General features: G+C 37.8%; 1 protein-coding gene across 2 annotated transcripts in view; it reads right to left on the bottom strand.

Moving 5' to 3' along the window:
- The window catches only part of CTPS2 (CTP synthase 2), a 61,104-nt gene that overhangs the window by 31,763 nt on the left and 7,168 nt on the right, over nt 1-22,173 (bottom strand). For both annotated transcript variants that reach the window (XM_071430473.1, XM_071430474.1), the window contains exons 7-13: nt 20,236-20,316; nt 18,746-18,897; nt 18,354-18,486; nt 16,201-16,289; nt 15,353-15,447; nt 14,472-14,534; nt 13,817-13,860 (exon numbers count right to left, since the gene is read on the bottom strand). In XM_071430473.1, coding sequence (XP_071286574.1) covers nt 13,817-13,860; nt 14,472-14,534; nt 15,353-15,447; nt 16,201-16,289; nt 18,354-18,486; nt 18,746-18,897; nt 20,236-20,316 — 657 coding nt within the window. The remainder of the gene's footprint in view (nt 1-13,816; nt 13,861-14,471; nt 14,535-15,352; nt 15,448-16,200; nt 16,290-18,353; nt 18,487-18,745; nt 18,898-20,235; nt 20,317-22,173) is intronic.

The following is a 22,173-nucleotide window of genomic DNA, read 5'->3' as shown; positions in this document are numbered from 1 at the left end:
ATTTTACAAAGCATGGCTCACTTACAGTCTTCTTACTGAGAATTAGTAATTTCTGGAGCTCTACTGGTGCATATAAGCACCTCTTTCTCCAAATCAAAGAGAGAGCTCCAAAGTTCTTACCACTGTTCCATTTATTCCTCTGCCTCTGCATTTTGTACTGCTGAGTATGATCAGGCCAGCAAGGCTGACCATCCAGATACACAGTGCTGAAGGGGAAGAAATTGAAGAGATTCAGATGTTTCTACCAAAAAATTACCTCCCTTTCTTTCTGCCTAAGGGCACCTCTCATGGTTTCTGCTGTTTTCTCCAAACTTACCTTTTCCTGGCAGAATGTAGGTGGTCATTATCTAGCACAAGCACTTTCAGCTCAGTATTTTGGCACTACCTCAATAATTTCCTTCCAGTTCAGCAGCAAAGTCAGCACAGCTCCAGCAGGGTCCCAGGGACCTAAAGGGTCACTGCAGCACAATTCTGATAAAAAACCTCAGTCACTGATTTATAAGGGCTTGAACATGGTTAACTGCTGAGAGCCCCCTGTCCCTGCCCAGTGTACATCCACAGAAGAGTGCACACTGGCCCATGGGGTGAAAACACCAGAATACTCCTTCTCCCAGCTTCTGCTCTTTAATAGAAAAGACAGAACTGTTTTAGAGAACCCAGAACCCAGGATTCCCCATCTTTCCCACATGCACACAAAGTGAGTCAAGAGGATCCTATTGTGTCACCACACCATCATCTCAAGCTGTAGGCTTTATAAGAAAGCTACACAAACTCATATGGTATCAGACTCCTGTCTGTCAAGTCATTTTCAATAAATTCTAATAATACAAAATGGATTACACCTTCCAGGATCAAGACAAGCAGATATGACATTTCTTACTCACCAGTAGGATTATTACATTGACAGACAGTAGTCCTAGACTCGCATGAAAAGAGATTATAACTATTTCTAGCTAAAAAATATGCTGGGCAAGGGAGTTTCTTAGTGGTACATTTCCCCTTTTGAGATCAGGCATCTCAGTGTGATGTAATCCCTAAATTAAGTGTCCATGTGTCTTATTAGATGCACCTCTAGACCTCTTTTGAACAGTCCATCAGGTTTGCACTGCTGAGAGGAACAATGCTCTGAAAATGAGCTACAAACTTGATTACAACTCCCCTCATCAATTTCTTCTTCAGGATTAAGAAAGGTTTTTAGATACAGGTGTGACATTTAAAGACTCCAGGTATCTGCAGTGTCAAAGGGCAGCTGAGAAAAGACCTCATCTCACCAGAGAAATAAACTCACTAGTGCCTCTTGTACAGCACTATTGTACTTATACTTACTTTTCTCTACCTGAAACTGAACCAAAGCCACTCCTCCATAAATGCATATATGTTTTGCTGGAATGGAAATTTGCACATTTTTGATCACTTTAAAGAATTTTAAAAAACAAATCTGAGTTTAGCATGCAACAAAAAAGGTATAGGGTTTTAGCAACTACATAACTGTAAATGTCAGCTGTGGCACTAACAACCAGATTGCACTGCTGTACAAGTCAAGGTTTACAAACGGAAGCATAAAACCTCTTATTGAAACACATTCTCCCTCAAAACTATCTTGTGCAATATAGAATATCTACATCACAGGAGTTTCAGTAATAAATTAGTCTGCCAGATATGTACATATGACAGTAACAGCTGACACATATAGTTACAATGAATAACACATCACCAATTTAAAGCTGACTACAAACAATGCATCTTATTAAATAATTCATCCCTGTAGCAGTCACACCCAGTCCTGTTTAGGGAGACACCTTCAACATCTCATTAGGTGTATGTCACAAGGGAGGGCCTGCAAGAGACTCTTGTCAGGATAACCCATATAGCTCAAGTTTAATTTGTGAGATGAGACACCCCTTTTACACATCACCACTACAGGTTTTACAAACAATGACAATTTTAACATAGGGAATGCATCACCTGTGACACATAAAGGATTTTACAACTCATCCCCAACTTCCATCTAACAATTCCATCCCTCAAAGCAATGCCATGTTCTGTACAATGGCTGCAGTGCAGTTTGCTGAACTTCTCACTCATAATTATTTGATCTTTTTCAGAAAGTTTGTTCACTGAATGTTCCTTTTCTCTCAGTCAGTCCTTCGTCTCCTCCTAGGCTAACAGTAAAATCCAGTAAAATCCAGTAAAATCATTTCAGTGACAACACTGAAATGTTCTATCACAACCCCCCTACTTGCACTACAGAGCTAGTTTCCACATCTGCCAGCACCACATATCTTGGAAAAATTACCCATGAGTTAGACTGGCTCTCAGTATCCCAACTTTAAAGCCCCTTCCTTTTTGTATACAGGTCAAGAATGCCTGAAGATGTGTGCCTGCAGTTGTGGGACTGACTCTGCACAACTCACCAAAGCCCTTAGAGCTGAAATGAACACACGCACCATGGTAGCAGCAGACATCTGCATCTCCATGGATTTCATTATTTGCAAATTATCTACAGCACAATGTATCCCATATTTAACTTCAGATGCAGCATGGGGATTGGTAATTTACACAGGCACAGACACACATACATTCTTTATACCAGCACTAGTTCTACACAATTTCTGCTCTGCTTTTTTACTCAATAAGAAATCAAAACTTGACACCTTGCAAGATTTCTTTGCAAATCAGATAGGACTCATATGTTCCAGAGAGTCCCCAGTCCACCCCAATTTACTTTAATTGTCCCATCATTTTTCTCCCACATCTCCCATCTTTCTCTGCTACAAAAAATAAGCAAAGTTAACAAAGGGCTTTCTTTGATCTAGTGATGGATATCTGTAAGCCTGAGATGGTGCAGAAGCACTATGTAAGTAGAAATAAGTGAACACTAAGCACAAAGCCACTTCCTGCTCTTTTTTTCAAGTGCTCAACATTCACAAACGTATGTTCTCCATTGCAGCAAACTTCACTTTGACAGCAGACATTTCAGTACTCTGGCTAGGCTAGAAAATAAGCCTGACAGAGATCCCTGAAATTGCTTAAAGTCACTGGGCTTACATACAAGTGAGCCTGGTGCTGCTACAATGAAATATACCAAAGAAGGTGGAAAAATACTGGAGGGTTAGGGCGTTAACCCATCACCAGGGGATTAAACAGGATGATTTGAGATAGTCACTGCCCTCAGGTGACAGCCCCACCCCTTCCCTATGGAGGGTGCCCTGTCCCTTCCAACAGTGTCAATGAATGGCATAGAAACCCACTTGCAGACCAACCCAATTTATTGTCCATCACCTTAAGGTAAACAAAGAGCACAGAATCACATAACATTCAGCCATCAATGGTGGCAGGAAGGATGTGACAAGGGCAAAAGAGACAACACCTGGATTACCATCCCACTGAATCCATCATTAAATGCACATGACTGAGATGCTGTAAACTTCACCCCTCCTACCACTTTGGTGGCGCCCAGACTTCAGTCATCCCTGCAGCTTGTGCTCCCTTGCTCTCCAATGTGACTGGAACTGCTTGCTCCAAATATGCCAACAAACCAGTTTACTAGGGAATATTCACCAATAGCCAGTTTTGAGTGAATACTGAATGTGCACACACTGAAAGAAAATGACACACAGCCACCACAGGGCCATGTGATGTGCATCCCTAAACAAACTTACAAGACATCACCAACTTAGTCCTCTTTTTGCCAATGGCTTTGTATCTAAGCTAAAATAAAAATGTCAATTCCAAAAGGATACTGTGCTTACAATCACTTCTCTAGACCAGGGCAAACCCAACTGAATTATGCCAGAAGCTGCAGGAATGATATATTTTCATACCTACAAGAAAGAGCAGCAAGGCCCTGGAACCAAAGTTGGATTGCTGCTTCTACACTGGAATTCAGCTCGCACAGACATCAAAGCTCCAATGCTGCTCTTTAGTCCAGATAAATGCTGCTGTCTGCTAGCTACACATCATCAGGGCAGCAACAATAACATATTACTCCCCTACTTTTGCTCAGATTCTTAGTGAGCAACCAGAATTCCTTACACCTGGATATCATTGTGCCATTGCTGGGCTGTGCTGGGTAAGATGGATATATTTCAGAATTGCATTTAAGTCCTACAAAGACACTTCTGGAAAAGACAGTGCGCTGGGGCCTGTCAAACTGAGTTCTGTGACTGGTTCCAGAGTTCAGAGATGCCACACAAACTACTGGAGGAGGACAAAAAGTCAGGAGGTCAAACTGCAAATCCCAGTTCTGCCAATCTCTCATTCAAATAGTCTCACAGATAAGAGTGCCTTGTGAACAGAGCTGATCTGAGGACACTGGATTCATCCCTAGATTTGGCACACAACTCTTGAGGAAATCACCCGCATTTCCAGATGTTGGTCTCTCACTTTCTCAGGAAGATGTTTCAGTAAAACTGGTTATGCTATTTTGCAATTAGGTGGTATTCTTTAATGAACCCTTAGCAAATTAACAAGACTAATGTGCTGAATTCTGAGTTGTGATCCCTCGAAATGCAGCTTCTCCGTACCACTAAGCAGCTTACTACTACATTTTGTACTCATGGAGGTGCCTTAGGTACAAAGAAAAGTCATTTGAATACTTAAAACAAATCTTGTAAACAATGTAATGTCAACAATTCAGATCAGGCATACCAGCTTCCCAACACTGCTTCCAAAAGGGATAAAGCAGTAAGGATGGTGAGGCCACCAGACCAGAGCTGCAGGGAGGAATTAGCAGGTGGGGAACAGAAGCCTTAGCAGATTACCCAGTCACACAATACTACTAAAATCTAAGGTGGAAAAGAGGATGAAAGGAGAAAGCAGCAGATATTTCTTTTTCATTTTGTTGGCAGAAAGAAAAAGAAGCAAAAAGGACTCATGATTATCTTCTTGTCATGAACAACCATGCCCCAGTTTGGTGTAAGGGACTCACCCTAACCCATACAATGCATTCCAGGCCATGAGCCCCATGCTTGCTTGCACTGCTACTCCCATATCCCATAGCAGCAGGAGAAGTTCTGTTAGTACAGACAGCAGCAGCTCCTGAATTTCTGTAGAGCCAAAAAGCAAACATAGGAGAAAGTGCATTTCCAACTTTGTCCCTCAGCTGGACTGGACAGATACTGGGGGATGCCTTGCCTCAATTCTGTGAATCCCAAGCCAATGCCAAGCTTTAGCACTGAATTTTAAATCACTGTATTTGTCCTCTCCACAATCTTGAAATTAAGTGTCAAGAAACTTGACAAGTCTTCCACTGTTAAAACCCTGGAGCTGGACACCTCCCTGTAAAATAGCACAGAGACTGTCCTCATCAACCAAATGCCTCTGGAACTACTTAAATGTGCAACACCATGAGCACCCAGAGAGGTGAACAAGTGGCACAACTTTGGACATGGCATCTCAAGCAGAATGGAAAACAACTGAAGAAAGTCAAGAAGAAATTACAAGATCTAAGTAGCAGGACTCACAAAGGAAGACTAAACTAGCAAAGATTTCAGATTAAAAAAAAAAAAAACAGGAAGACAGGGAATTTCACTGATGTCAAAGGCCATTTTAAGAAGGAAGATGTCTGTCCTGCCTATCTGCAAAGACAGGAGAATCAAAGGGCTTGAGTGCAGCAAGGCTTGTGGACACAGAGTAATACACTCTAACAAAACCCAAAAGGAATAAACCAGATAAGGAGGCTGTAGATTCCCCACTATTTAAGGCACTTAATAAGTTGAGCAGATATCCAGTATAAATATTGATGACCCCACTCCAGGGAAAAGGAAATAATTAGCTATATGATCTCTAGGGACTCTTCTAATACTCTCCTGACACTTGGAAGTGAGTGCAAGCACATTCAAATGGGCTGCTAATGCAAGGTGTATATCTACATAATCTGCAAGGTGTATATCTACATTCATCTACCAAAGTTTGCCTGGTTTTCTCAGGAAACCTCCTACTTACCCTGTTATGGAATCTTACACCCATACATCTGCAGTTCCAAAAACATGCCTTCTGCCCCATCCATCTCCTAGAGACCAAAATAGCTCTTTGTTTAGGAGTTATAAATTATGAAATGACAACTGATTCTGAAGAAGTGATGGACAGGGTGAAAAATCTGGTCAGTGGGCCTGAAGCCAAGCACAAAAAAAAAAGACAACAGACAGCAGGCAGATTAGAAACCACAAGTAGAAACCACAACCAGAGCCAGCAACTCAGCAGTTGCAAAATTAACAGTGTTGGGTCATGAAGCATCAACCACAGGCTGATTATCAGCTCCAGGATGTCCCACAGACCATCAATGGAACATGATAAAACCATTGGAACATTCAGAATGGAACATTCAGAACCTGCAGAACACAATATCAGTTATAAAGGTGTTCCTAAGAAGGGACTGTTTCTGAGAACCTCACATTCAACTTTCTCATTTAGAACACTTCCATTTTTTACCATTCACATCAGGCAATGTTTTGTTTCTTAACACTAGCAACTAAAATTTTATTCCAAAGGAATTTAATCTTTTTTCTGTGCTAAGAAATAGCACAAAATGTGAAGAAGTGTGATTAACTACTCACACAAAGAACGAATAGCTTCTTAATATATTTACATATTTGGATATGTTTAAAAACCCCTTATATTTGCTATTTTCCAAAAGGCCACTATAATAACAAATGCTATGCACATTGCCACAGGAGTCTTTTTCACACTTCTCTGAGTGTAGTTCATCTTGAAGTGAAGAATACACATACTCAAGCAAGAAAACCCTTCCAGTATCACCTATAAAGACCAAGTAAATATACATCAAGTGCAGTGGAGGATGATGACATATTTCAGAGATAAAAAAATATTACTCATTTCTTCTGCTAAATATCCTATTCCTTTGACTACAGAAACACAATAACTAGTGCACTGACTCAATGACACATGCCAGTTTCATAATTAGGGTGGAGCATGCAACTATAAAGGTCGCCCCAGTCTGAGACTCTCACTGCTGGACATCTGAAAGCTCTGGGTTCTCAGTGAGGTAAGCATAACCTAAATATATTGGGTCTTTTAAACCCTTAAACCTAACTTAGATGATTTCTTTTCTTGGGAACATTGATCAATTTTACAGGGAAAAAACCCAACTCTTTTCATCTAGGTTAAGTATTGTTCATTAAATGGTTAATTAAACAATGAAGAGAGTGTCAGATATATTTCAAATTGTGATTGTTATTGTCTGTTCTGTTTGCAGTTATTCTTCAAGACAACATCTGAGAAACATGGAACATTTACTCAACGAAAACCTTCTGAAGTATTTTACCCAGTATGCTTTACAGGAGGGCAGCACCAGTGCCCTGTCCATTGGTGGGCTGAAGAGTCTACTTCAGAATCAATTTGCACAGTACCTGAAGGTAAGTTTCACTCTCATTCTATTCACTGTGCTTCTATGGAATGCATGAGAAAAAGGAAATACAGGCAATGATGTTCAGGGCAGATTACTGTGTCCAAATGGTTTCACTAAATCCATAATTGTTAAATAAGGTTTGGCTTATAAAACTTCATTTACATTGGTAACAGTAGCTTCAAACAGATATTTGAGCACAGAGTTTATAAAAAAGTCCTATGAAATCAAATGCAAAAAAAATCAAAGAGCTGTTCTGTTTGGGTTTGGTTTTGGGTTTTTTTTTTTAATGTTAAGCTGTATTTCACCTGAAATATTGTACCTGAATCTTATAAAATATTTTTCATTTCAATCTAATTAATTAATCTTGAATCTATAAAATATATAGAAAAAAAAAATCTATAAACCAAGTAAAATAGTAGAACACATTTAAAAGCAAGATACTTCAGCCAATTTCTATCTAGGTTAAATTACCACCCTCACAAAATAAAAGAAGTTTTGCCATTCCAGAACAATGCCAAGTAAAGAGATGCCACCAAGCTAGAGAGAGAAATACCCATTTCCTGTAGCTAGGAAAAAAAAAAAATCTCTGTTCTGATTTTATATATATTCTCTGCCAAATCTTTTCCAAATTGCATTAGGACTCAATTTAGATTTTTCTGCTAGACTAATCTTTAAATACTATCTTTTGGATATCTCACAAAAGCAATTTTTGCTGAAGGTCTGAAATAAGTGGCACTCCCACTGAAAAACAGTATTTTGAGAACTACAGTAATCCAATTTAGTCATTTCAATTAACATGAGACAGCTTAGAAATTGATTGTCAAAAATTAACAGAAATGTAATGGCAAATTCAGAAATATAATGCTTTCTACAACACTGAAGACAATTCAGCATCATACACATTTTCCCAGATATGTGGAAATGGAACTGTTCTGAAAAAACAATATTGATGTTTTCTGTCTGGACCTCAGACATTTTCAAGCAACATGTCTGTTTCCAAATATTCATGGCACCATTATAAATCAATATCAAAACATAACAGGTCATTATAAAACATGCAGAGACACATGGTATGAACAAAAGAAAACATTTTATGAATTTAAATGATAACTCCAAATTTGGTTTATATTATTTAATTAGCCTGATCAGGGTTGTTATCAGAATATTCACTGCATCAGGATGCTACATGCACTCTTACCAGACACAACAAATAAAAGAAGCTAATAATCTAAACTAAATGTATTACATTAGCAAGATGTTTTGAACAGTGAGTACAGTATTCATACTAAGGAGGGAGAAAAGGGAGGGAAAGAGACCCTCAGATCCTGGCCCAAAGCATAAAGAAAGTAGCAACATTTTTTTCAAAACGTGCATACAGGGCCCAATTTAGTGTCTAATAAAGGAGTAGGTCATATGCATATTAATTTTTACAGGTGATTATGCACCTGCTGCAGCTATTTCACCTGCTCCATTTCCCAGATTCCAAATTTACCCTGAAGACTGAAGTAATCCATCTGAGTAATACTGCATCTTTCTCAAATGTTTATATATCTTTGTTAACATTTTTGGAAGGAAACAGCAGACACTGTCCTACTAGTTTAACCAGTCAAACCAGTAAATACAACACCACCAGTAACACCTTCAAGTAACACTGACTGTTATTGAATGCATCATTTCTTGGCAACATGCTTCATAGAAAAATGCTCATGGTGATCTAATAATTTCATTCTCTTTTTTTTTTTCTTTAATTCTTGTCTTATAAAAACAGGATCAATTCTCACTTGATAACATAATTAAATCGTTGGACAAAAATAAGGATGGATCTGTCAGCTTTGATGAGTTTATGATGATTGTAAAAAAGATAACTAGTACAGGACAGTGAGGCATCTGCAACGACGAGTATCACTGCTTTGGAGAAGAGCCTGGCATTTGTTTACATGACATGTACATCTAAACCCACAGATTTGTTATTATTTTAAAGCATATGGAATAAAGATTTAACAGAAAAGAAAGCATGTTTGTATTGTGTTTCATCCACAGTCACCAGCCACACATTCCAGCTAAAATGCCTTCCAACTAATTCAGAACTACTGTTTCTATTTCAAGCTACATTTGAGGTGTGATTTAACAAATCCTGCTCTACCTGGGCTATTATTTGGACCTCTAGAGAAATTCAAATCACACAGTTACTAAAACACACAAAAAGAAAGGTGCAGCATTCCATCTGAGGAGTGTTTCCTAGAGTACACTATCCAATACTCCTCACAGTTCAGTTTCATCACTCACAAAAGATGATACTTCATAAAACAAGCAGTTCAAATTTTTCAAAAATTAAGTACTTATTTTCAATAGCAATGTAGCAATGCCAAGAATGATAACTGCAACATTAGAGGCTCATTTTAAATTATATTTACATAAGTATGTACTTTTTTTGTTATGACTCTGTGAATGGGAACATACAAGTATATATATAAACTGAGTGACTGTTGTTGCAGTTGAAGTTCATTAGCCTTATTTGGTGCAGTTCTAATCTTTTCATTGCATGATTCCTGTAACAGATGTGTTTTCATGGGCATTATTATTTACTTCAAGAAGAAATCAGTGAAAGAGAAATATGAAGAACAGATATTTTGAAGACAAGTAATCAGTGGATTAAGGACTAATCCTACTAGAGAACTTGAAATTTTTGGACTGCATTTTAGCACCAACATCAACCATTATATTGATAAATCACATAGATTTCTCAAGTTACTTAAGGACTTAAAGACTTGGCTTAATTGCAAAGCCTGTGAAGTGCATTCAAGATCCCATACTACTGTCATTCCTCTGCCTGAATTTCCCCTCAATGAAATGAGGAATAAAGTACTCCACACCAGTGATGCATGAATGGAAGACTTTAAAAATATGATGTTTAAACATCATATGATTGTCCTAATATGCTCCTAGGCCTTTCTTTTACAAAAGCCCTTTAGTTGTTGAAATGTGTTACTTCTTAGAAGAAAGAAAATTGTGTGTATTACTTTTTTCCTGGTTTACGAAAATATTCTAAATTAACGATATGCTTTGATTTAAAAAGTAAATACACCACATGCACATTATGCTAACCAAGCTCCACTACCAACTTTACATACACACCTAAGTAAAATCACAGAATTTTAGGACATGCTTTTTGCATGTGTGAGACATACTTTCCTTTTCATCTCTTGGACAACCTTAGAAATTTTGGAATTCAATCAGGTTACTGACATCCTGAATAGGAAACACGGGCACTAGGAAATTAACATGTTTTAAGAGTGTCACCTACTGGCAAAAAATACTTCTGCACAATTTCTTGAGTATATAGAAAATGCAGTTATTTTACCCAGTGCAGTAAGATCAGGTTCATGATCCTATACAAGGTGTCATTGTGCATGAAGAACAATGATCACAAGTAAAATTAGCTTTTGTAAATCAAAATTAGTTTTTGTAAATCAAAGAAAAAAAATATTTCCAGAAAGTCTTTTTTTTTTCTTCCAGAACAGTGTTAGATGCAGTTGCAATAAAACAGACAAAGAACATAATTAAAAGGATCATTTAAAAAAAAGCTAAGTTTAATAGTAGAGGAAGATGAGGGAAATGGAACAACAAATAATTTTTCATCCATCCAGTGAATCCAGTTCACTAGCAGTTCAGACCATACTGTTTCCCTTTAAAGGAGTTATTTGTGAAATTACCATTTGCATGAGAAAACTCATACCAAGCTCTACACTCAAGCAAATGTGTGACCTTTCTGAACAGCCATTCTCCTGCAAAGAATACTAAAAATTTACCTATCATTATTTTTCAAAAAGGCTAAGAAGTAAAGTAAAAAGCTTAAAAATCCGTAATGGGAACATCACCTGCAAATAATCAAGCAAGAACGTGGGCTGTGCTCAGAGCTCATTTACCTCTCTCATTGCCCTGCTGAGCTGGAGCAATGCTCCAGGCTTGGGGAAGAGTGGCTGGAAAGCTGCCCTGGGCAAAAGGACATTGAGGTGCTGGAGTATGTCCAGAAAATGGCAACAGACCTGAAGAAGGGTCTGGAGCACAAGTCTGACATGGAGCTGTTGAGAAGGCTGGGGTTTAGCCTGGAGAAAGGGAGGCTCAGGGGTGACCCTATCAATTTCTACAACTGCCCAACAGCAGCAGGTGGGCACCGGGGGATTCTCTCAGGCAGCCAGTGACAGGATGAGAGGAAAGGGCCTCAAGCTGTGCCATGGGAGGTTCAGGATGGAAATCAGGACTAATTTCTCTGAAAGGGTTGCTAAGCATTGGAATGGGCCAGCCAGGGATGTGGTGAGGTCATCATCCCTGGAGATATTCAAGACACAGATGTATGTGGTGCTTAGGGCCGTGGTCCAGTTGACAAGGTGGTATTTGGTTTAAGGTTGGACTTGATTTTGCAGGTCTTTTCCAACATAAATGATTCTGTGATTCTGTGTAATACTGAGTTACAGGACTACTTGATAATTGTACTTTTTATTTGCAGCAAAAAGGTTCTGTGTAATATTGAGTTACAGGACTACTTGATAATTGTAGTTTTTATTTGCAGCAAAAAGGTTCAAATTTCCATAGATGCAGTCAACAAAGAGAAACACAAGAGACCAAATATTTTCTACATACTTTAGATGAAACTATCAACTTCAGTAGTACAGTTCTGAGTACCTGAATGCTTAGCAAATTAAGAAGCAATGTAAGTAACTGCATCTTTTATGATGCCCCTCAGTTCCCCTGCAAAACTACCTGTCAAGTTCTATCTTTTCTTAAAAAAATAAAAGGAAATGTAACTACTGCCTCACCAGTAGCTTCCTTCTCCCTCTTCTGTTTTCAAAGGAGGGGAAACCAAAAGAAAAGTACACTGCTTCAGTCCTAAGTTAGTGCACAGTAGCATCACAATATATTATCAGTGCTGATATACTCCAATTAACTTTCTTGGATAAGGAAACAACTACATCAGTTTGATAGTTCAGTAATCTGCTTCTATTTCAACTGTTTTTATTGATTATATAGGATATCTAAACAACTTTCAGCACAAGATGGACTCTGCTAAAGCAGATTATTTAGTGGCTGTAATTATTGGTAGTGCAAATCTTCCACTTGGAAAGATTTACATCTGTTTCTTGTCCAGAACTGAGCTGTCAAAGATCAGATTAAGATGCTGAAATATGACTGTCAATAACCAATTTCAGAACTTTAATGCAGCTCAGAAAAACAGAATATCCATTATACATACTGCAATGATAACACTTCCATCATAAACAAGTATTAATCTTCTATGACACATTCACTCCATTATTTTCCTAACTTTATGTACACATAATTTTCTCTTTAACAATCTACTTTACTTGCCCTTGAATGTAAACTGCAGATCACCCAGTTAAATATCATTAAATAAAACTGACACTCAAATTAGATAAATACCATTAAATAAACTGACACTCAAAAAGCTCTAGAAATAAGGATGCCCCAGAATCTGTCTTCTGTACTCTATCTTCTTACAACCTAAAATTCTACAGTAAGCTTTCAACATCTTCCACATTTTACAACGCATTGCTATTATGAAATTGACCCCTGCAGTGAAAGAGTACATTTTTGCACATAGTCAAGGAGAAAGGAAGAGACCTCTAACTATGGTAAGGCCACAAATTTGATGCCAAAAGTTTCCCTTCACTCACCTGGAGACTTCTCCAAATACCACCAAATTCTAGCAGCAAGTCTCACCCTGAAACTCTGAAGGTCTTTAATTTACCTTCAAAACTTCAGACTAGATTATCTTTCCTATGCAAACAAGCAACTTTGAAAAACTGAGCACATGCTCTATAAGCTTTACTACTTATAAATTTTACTACACTTATAAGTTTTACTACATTATTAATGCAGTGAAATCCACTCTAAAATGCTATCATCAGCATATGATGCAGAGAGCCCTGCCATATCTGGGGCATTGACAGTTTTGTCAAAAGGAGAACTGTAAGATGCATGGGGAGGATGGGTGTAGTGATTATTTATACTATATATATAGGAAATACAAAAATTTTTCAGCCCATTTCCATTTAATCCTTATCTTGTCATACAAATTTTTATTTTGGTAATAGCTTGTGCTACATGTTTCAGCTCCCTTTTATATTTTATTCCCTAGTAAAGCCAACTTAATAATAATTGTCTACTCCCAGCATGAGTTTACACACAAGGAAACCATAAGAAAAATTAAAAAATTAAAGCTAAGGCAATTCACAGAAGCAAATAGGCAATGGCAAGAGACTATCAAAAGAAAATACCTTTCTAAACAATACTGAGTAAGGACAGCAGATACCACCTCATGTCCTACCACATAGAAATATAGATAAATTTTAACTAACACAGAGTAAACTCCCTTTTTAAGAAAGGTGTATGTTCACAAAACACATGCAGGGAAAAAACAGTACTTACAACTGGGTTTTTTGTGTCTGGGTCAAATTCTGTAGAATTTGCATCTGGAACAGAAGTTCAAAGTAAACACAGTACATTTGCTCTGCATGCACTACAAACTCATAACAGCTCTGTGGCATTTCAGGGCTTGTCTATATTTATGTAACAATCTCATGATTTGAAATGCATCCTGCACCACTTTTGAAGCAATCATAGGAAGCATATGACCTCAGACACATACGTTCCCTTTCTTGCATTCTAAAACACTTTTCTCCCAGCTCTTAGTATTAGAAATTCATTGATAAGTTAAATCTCTTCATACTACTACTGAATGGCTCTTGTTTGGCCCCTCTGGCTAATGAAGGTAAGTGAGAAAACCACTTCTCAGCTTCAGCACCCTTCAGAAAGAGACTACAGAGGTGAACTCTAAAGCACACTTTCTTCTACACTCTTTAGATCAAAAAGCAGGTTTCAAACAATCCATATAACAAAGAGTTCTTACTCCCTTGCACAGAGAGGAAGCACAGGGTACTTAGCTGAAAATGATCTTGTTGCAAGACCTAAGTATCTAACAACCACAGGATCTGTAAACAGTTCTAATAATAGACATACATTTCACACAGAGAATAAAAGTTCCTCTAAATAAATCATATTCACACCAGCCTACTGAGCTCACCTTCCCAATTCAAACAGTTTCTTGCAAATTCCACAACTGCTAACTGCATTCCCAGGCAAACTCCTAGAAGAGAAAACAAAAACTCCAGAATTTCCAGGCCAAAGAATGGGACTGACTAAGTACTTGCTGCTCTGTCTTAAACTTGACTGCTTTGAAATCTTGGTATTCATTGCATATACACAGACTTACAAAAAACCTAAACCAAAAGTGGCTGCTCAATGTAAAACTCACACTTCAAACTTGGCACATTGTAAATACATGTGACACAATTATGCACTTTAAGCCCTTTCAAAGATATTTTATTTCTCTCATCTATTTCACCAATAATTACTGCAAAGAGAAACAGAAGCTGAAAGCCTGGGTACATCCAGATTCAGACTTTGCTTTGGCAACTACTCAGACACTTAAAAGTAAGAAATGTGGAGTGGGAAGCAAAGCCTCAGAAGCACTTACACAAACAGCACTTAGCTTATAGGCCAGATGATGTCTTTGGACTTTACTGTAATAACATATACCAGTAAATCAAAAAAAAAACATTTAATATAGCAAAAGTGGTCCAAAGACATTTATGTTTTCTGCAAACTGTTTAATAAAGAGAATTATAGTGATATAATTTCAATGAGAAGCAAAGACTCTCCACTTTTGTACATGTAAATTAAACCTTTGCAGATGGGATTGTTTTTTTTCCCTTCCTCATACAGCAGATGTGGTACAAGACTATGCTCCTGGGGATTCTTTACATGGCAGATAGTCACAACATCACACATACTTCCCTAAGACAGGATCCTTCTCTAATGTAGGGGTTTGTCTTTTTTTAATCAAATCAATTAGCTTGCTATACATCTCCTAAACACAGAAATTTCTCACTCTAATGATCTTACCAAGAAAAGGTTTTTTCTTTGTTCTTGCCCAGGAGATAGCTTGGAGTTTGCCTTCTGTTCCCCGAATTCCAAAACCTCCTGGGACCAGAATGCCACTGTAATGACAGCCATATATAAAAGAATTAACATGTAGAATCAAGCCAGCTGAGGAATCCACACAACTTGAAGACTATTGAAGTTATAACTAAGCAAGCACAATTCATGAAAGGCATGTTTTATATGAACATTCAGAATACAAAGACATTAAAATTGGAGATTTGTTTCATCTACCTACCCCAATTGTCATCTGACCAATATCACATTTCACAGTGAAATTCCCACTGCTTAAATAAATAGTGCTCAAATAAACTAGCTACATACTCATTGCTTAAAATCCTAACACCCAAAATTTAGATCTTCTAATACCAAAAAAACTAAATGCAGCTAGACAAGAAACAACATCACTTTAAAAATACAAATTGAAATCCTAGCAATGATTCTTAACAAAAACATTTGCAGGGTGCATTTACAAGCACCTTTCACTATGCTGCATGTTGACAACAAAGCTTTGACAACTGATCTGCACTGTAAAGAAAGGATATCCAAAAAAGCAAAACAACAACAAAAAAATCAAAACCCTAAACCAACAACCAAAAAAACCTGCAATTTGTCTAAAGAGATAGAGCAGACTTTGAGGACCTATGTTGATACTTCAATTTGCTGAAGCTTTTCACCATCCATTCAATTTCACATAAGTAACAAAAGTCTGGATGCATTGAGAAATTATTTCATTTACTGAATCATTTTTCATCACATGAAATAAATATCATGGTCTGCATTTGGGATACAGAATGCCCAATGTCACTTACTCTGCTTTGCACAGTTTGTGCCATGCCTGGTGATATTTCACTGAGTTCTCTGCTTCCATAGAACGTTCAAGTTCTGTTGAATCTATGTACTAATAGAGAAAAACATGCAATGAAATGGTCTCTTCTTCCACAGAACAAGCAGCAGACAGTATATGATCAAGTGTTAAGAGAAATTATTAAGAGTTTCAAGTGAATTTGCCAATAAAACTGTAACAACTTCACTGAAGATCCAGTATTTGTTTTCAAGATCCAGTGTTTGCTCAAACTGCAGCAATCTGTGCCCTTTTCTTTGCACACAGCTCAGGAGCTGTGTCTGCCTGCAGCCCTGTTTGGCATCCTCCAGGGAAGCAGATTAACCAGAATGCTTTGCAACTCTGAACCCAGGTTACCCTCCTAGGGCAACCAGGGCCAAACAAGGAGTGGTGCTGACCTTATCCTGCCATCCCAATGGGATGTGGCCGGGATGTTTACTTGTCTGGCTTTTGGGTGCCACAGCTTGCCCAATCTTATAATAAGACTGGAAAAATATGCACTGTTTGTGAGAAAGGTGTTCCTGGGACTCTTGGGTAGAAAGGGAAAAAGAATCATTACCTATACCCTACTGGAAATGGTCCATTAGAATCTCTAGTATTACTAAAAAGCACGGGTCCTGATGCACCACTAGAGTGAAGTGAGGGGACAATGTACTGCACTGGGGACACAAAAGATCAGAGTTTGATTCTGGGTTCTGTCAGCCTTTTTCTCAGATTAACATAATTAACCACATTCTGATGTAAAGTCCATCCTCCATAAAAATGAGATCATCTGAAATGGCAGAACTCACCTGTGTGCAGAGAAAGGCAACTGACAAGGAGATGGCTGAAAGTTTCCCAGACAAGACTGCTTTCTAGCAAATATTTTCTACTTTTTCCACATTCCAGAAGGCATCAAAATACAACAGAAAAATAACTACTTTTGAATGTTGCTATTCTATACTAGAAGAATATTACACAGCCAACTAAAAAGACACTATGATACTGCAAAATTGGAAAGAGAAACTAATGACAGTTGGAGTTAACTGTATTTTCCTTGCCAAACATATTAAGAAGGAACATTTATCAGTTAAAGATGCATGAACATTTTGTCATTCAGATTAAGCAGCTCCTTCACAGTATGGGATTATACTGACAGCCTTTGGGCATAAACAGTAAAAAGAGATTCGGACATGCAGTAAAGAACAGTGGGAACTGTGTCTGTTAACATTGCAACACTGCACTGGAGCTCAACAGCCATCAGTTTTCATGTTTGTTAATGCAGAAGTCCCACCAAAATTAAGACCAGCAGCACATGAAGCTTGCTGTACATTTGCAGACAGGATAGGCACATTTCACCTTTTTTGCTAAAAGCAAAGCTATTTTTCATATCATAAAAATTTTCCCCTCTGCAGCTATTGGTACGAAACCCTACAGTGACACAATCATGTAGGGCAGAAAGGACATTGGGAAGTCCCAAGACTCACTCCCTGCTCAAAGCAAGTCAAATTACAGCAGGCTGCTTAGGATCATTTCCAGTCAGGATCTAAAAATCTTCAGGCATCAATTCTGGCTGTTCCCATTTTCTTGTTTCTTCATGCACACAGAAACAATTTTTTAGAGTATTAGCTAATACTCTTCCTAGGGAACAAGAAAAGGCTGACCACCTGCCATTTCCCCAAATCCTAATTTGTGCCTTTTTTTTTTTAAGACTGGTACATTTGCCCTTTTCTAGTCATAAAATAATTAGGTTGGAAAGGATATCTAAGATCATTGAATCCAACTGTTAACCTAAGACTGCCAAGTTCACCATAAAACTAAGTGTCATGAAAACAAGTGAAATCTAACTATGATAGTAAATACAAATTTGAAGATAAAATCTGCTTTTTCAACAGATCCAGTTTTGGGTAACTTCAGTGTTCCTTTCAGGTAAGTTTAGTCCCAAATGAAATAATTAAATCTGTAAACATTTCTTTTAAAAAATGAGATGCTTGGCCAGTCTGTATTTATCTGCATCTTTCATTTTCTAGTTTTCACATGAATTAAAACTGCCACACGTGATGGGAACTAGTAGGTTACCACAGAATGATACAACAGTAGAATCAAAGCATTCCTGAAAGCAAAAGCCAGAAATATGCTCACCATTAAATCCAGTTTGTAATTAATTGCCAATGCAGAGTGTTCCAGAGCTTTGAAAACAGATGCATAGCAGTCACTTAGTTTTGTGTACTTGCCCACGAGAGCTATGGAACACACTTTCAGCAACCTTTCGTATCTGACAAAAAAAAGTTCTTCAGTTACTACATCAAATTTCACCAAAAAAAAAAAAAACCAAACATTTTAACAGCATTTGCTTTTTCTTCAACTCCACAAAATATCCCCTTAAATTTCCAAACTGCCAGTGGTTTTAAACCCAGACCATTCACAGGTGTCCATCAGCACTAACCCAGTCAGTCCAGTTTGGTGACTTCATAGCAGCTAAAACCGACCTGGAATTACAGCACTTCTAGAGAAAGCAGCAGAATGTAGAATACCTGCAAGCCATTTTCTTCCACTTCATTAGAAGATCACTTGGCTGGTCATCAATAGGTAAATTTAGCCTCTGTTTAAAATACTTAATGATGCCTTGCTCCTCCAATAGGATTGGTACTCGGTAAGTAGAAGAAACATCATGAATAAATATCACCTAACAAAAAAAAGGCAGAATATAAAAAACTTATGTAAATTTTTCATAGGAAACATTCATTCTACTTTTGGATACTAGATGCATTTTTTATTCTACACACATTCTGGTTTTTAAATATCTTCCTTTTGAATGAGCAGGACAGAACAGCTAATATTTAAGATTACATTAAATGTACAAGAAAAAAGTTACTCAAAAAGTAAAAATGTGGTTTACTTCTCCTTCATACCATCATCCAGGCTTGTCAAGCCTATCAATGCATCAGTTTTAATGCAAACATCTGGCCCCACAAACACTCATGCTTGCTAGCAGTTCCTTCCTCCCCTCTCACAAGCTTGAGGAGTATTAAGCATGAAAGTGAGAAAACAAATTAAACCTAACAAAACAGACCCAATTGGGTTGTGACAGGCTCCTAAAAGTATGTTGTTAGTGAACTAGTGGATGTAATTACTGAGTACAGTCCATCTAAGGACCTTTTTGTTCAGAACACATTTATAAACTGCATCCAAGCTGCCAGCAATTAAGGTGATTGTGCTTGGTTTACCTGAGATCACAGAGCTCAGAATCCTGAGCACAAGTATTCTCAAGACATGTGTACTGTCTTTGTTACCCTCGAGATGCTTCTGCTCATCACAAACTTTGTACATGTGTGTGCTGCCCCGTGCCTCTCTGTGTGCCCATTCAATCTGAATCTGTTGTACCTTCAGCATTATCCAGTACATTGAAAAGTTAAATGCTCTCACTTGGAAAAATATTTAAAGAGCAGTCAATTAATCAAAATTAATATTTGAATAGCAATTAATTGTAAACTATTGGGGGAAAAACCACACATGAATTATAGGAGAATATATAACTACACCATAGATGCATGCTTAAGGGCATAATTAGCCCATTACATATAATCACAGTAAGAGCATTCATGTGGCTGTTGCTTATATCTGTGGACATAAGCAAATCACCTAGCTTTAACCATACTTTGTTCATCCATTATTATAATCACTTGAGAGGATTTATGGGCAATAAATACATAATAATAAATAATTAATAAAACCAGCCATAGTTGTGAAAACTGTACAGTTTCATGCTATGTATAACAACTAACCATGCACTCAAAATCTATTTTTTATTAGCTTTTACTCAACACACATTTAAATTATTAATGACTGTCTGACATAAAACTTAACATATATACTCCTGATATTTTGAAAATGCTATGTCATGCATAATAGCAAGATAAAAATTATAAAAACAATCACATATGAATGAAGCAGTCAGAAGTTGAAAAGAGAAATGCACAGAAATATTTGTATACTTTCCCACATGTAATATTGAAGTACAGACCTGCTCAGGCTCCACATGACAAAACATGGAAATCTTCTCCTTCACAGCCATCTCTATAGGTTTTGCACTTCTGCAGACTATCTGTCATAACAGGAAAAAACTTCAAATATTTACTAGGCAAACCAATAGAAGATCCTCAATATTTCATAGTGAAATTCATCTCTTTTGGAAGCAGAGCACAAACAAATGTCCCTTTTTTTACTCTTTCCCCCCTTTTGGAGTTCTATGATATATCAGAGCTCACAAATATCTACTAGCAAGGCAGAAGCAAATCCATCACCTGCCCATACTGACCAATTTTCATTCATCTTTCATTGGAATTCTCTGTAATATTCCTTCCTCATATTCTTCTTTCTTGCAGCTACTCTTTGCAACACTCTTTGCCTCAAGTCTAGCAGCTCTAGAAGTATGAATATTATGAATCAAAAGAAATATTGTAATCTTATCAGTAAGATCAGATTTAAATTGAGAGCAATAGCATTTAGCTTACATGCATGAGTATTTCAGTATTTCACCATCTTCTTAATGTAGACATGATGACAAAAACGAGGCCAAAGAAGAGAAAACTAATTCATAATTGTATGGAGTTTTTACTGGTGCTAGTATTTTGTTGACACATTTAAACCCCAGTAATTTTAGAAAATATTGATAATTTCTAACCAATTGAAAAAATAATTATATGCTTTGGTGCTTGTTGGAAAGGGTCTTTTTGTGCATTATGTAACTCCAGGCAACTAGATCAAAATGCAGAACTGCTCTAGTAAAGTGCTACTGATTACTCAGTCTACTCCCTTCAGTTACTTTGAAACCTGAAAGTATAACAAAAAGTAGGATGAGCCTGTTACAAGGCTAGTTCGTTACTTTCCCCGTCTTTCAAGCAAATGCAACTATTTAACTCATCAAGCCCTTTTGCTCAGAAGCTTGTAGCTGCCCTTTGATCACCTTGCTAATGCAGCTTAGCTACATTGATACTGATGGAGTCTAATTAACTTATCCTTAGAAGTAATTCTAGAAACAGAAAAAAATGCCAAGTATAAGGGAAAATTAGTGTACTTTTAGATCAAAATGTAATTAGGAAACAAATTGTACATTCTATTCACTTAAGCACAATTCATTCCTAAAGTTTGGTACAGTTTGAAGCTTGAAGGTATAATTTATAAACCTTGATAGTACAAGCACATGAGTAAACCCACTTTGAAATCTATCATCCATTTAAAGTTAATGCAGACACAGAAATCAAAAACATCAGAGCTAGCACAAAAATAGCGTGGCTACAATAAAAATGGGAGAGATGCACTGCAAAGGAACATAACACAAAGCAAGGAAAAATTGAATCCAACAGGGCAGCTCTGACAAGTGCACACTCTAAGTGCTGCATCAGAGCACAGGATCTCTGCAGCCACAGCACAATGTCCATTTGGCACTCAGAGCAGCCTGGGCAGAACAGAGGCTGGGGCACACAGAGCTGAGCAGCCCCCCCAGGGATGCCTGGGAGCAGGCAGGGAGGCAGCAGGGATTCAGAACTGGATGGAACAGGCTCAGCTGGAGGAGCTGCTCCATGTGCTGCCTGGCCAAGACAGCAACCATTTAAATATTGTCCTGAAGCAGCACTCAAGGAACTTTATGAGGGCACCAAGAGGCTGCACCTGAAGTGAGAGCTGTCCCTGCTTCAAGTGTCAACAGCAGCAGTCAAAAACCAAAAATGATGCTGTGCTCCTGGCAGTCCAGAACTGCCCCAGGCAAGAACCCAAGATGCAAGACAGTCACTGTGTTTGTCTGCTCTCCTTTTATTACACACACCCACTTAACAGGCTTTTTAAAGAAAATTATTTTTTGGTTGGGAGGGGGAAGTCAGGGCCCTGGCAACTGCCTTAAAGGCCTTCAAAAAGAACAGGCAACTTTCCCTATGCAATTAGCACTTCAAGAGGGATTTTGGAG

Source organism: Agelaius tricolor, unplaced genomic scaffold (assembly GCF_023055355.1).
Source record: "Agelaius tricolor isolate 1412-34295 unplaced genomic scaffold, bAgeTri1.0.p SCAF_7, whole genome shotgun sequence".
Classification (NCBI taxonomy): domain Eukaryota; kingdom Metazoa; phylum Chordata; class Aves; order Passeriformes; family Icteridae; genus Agelaius; species Agelaius tricolor.
This window is presented reverse-complemented; position numbering and strand designations above follow the sequence as displayed.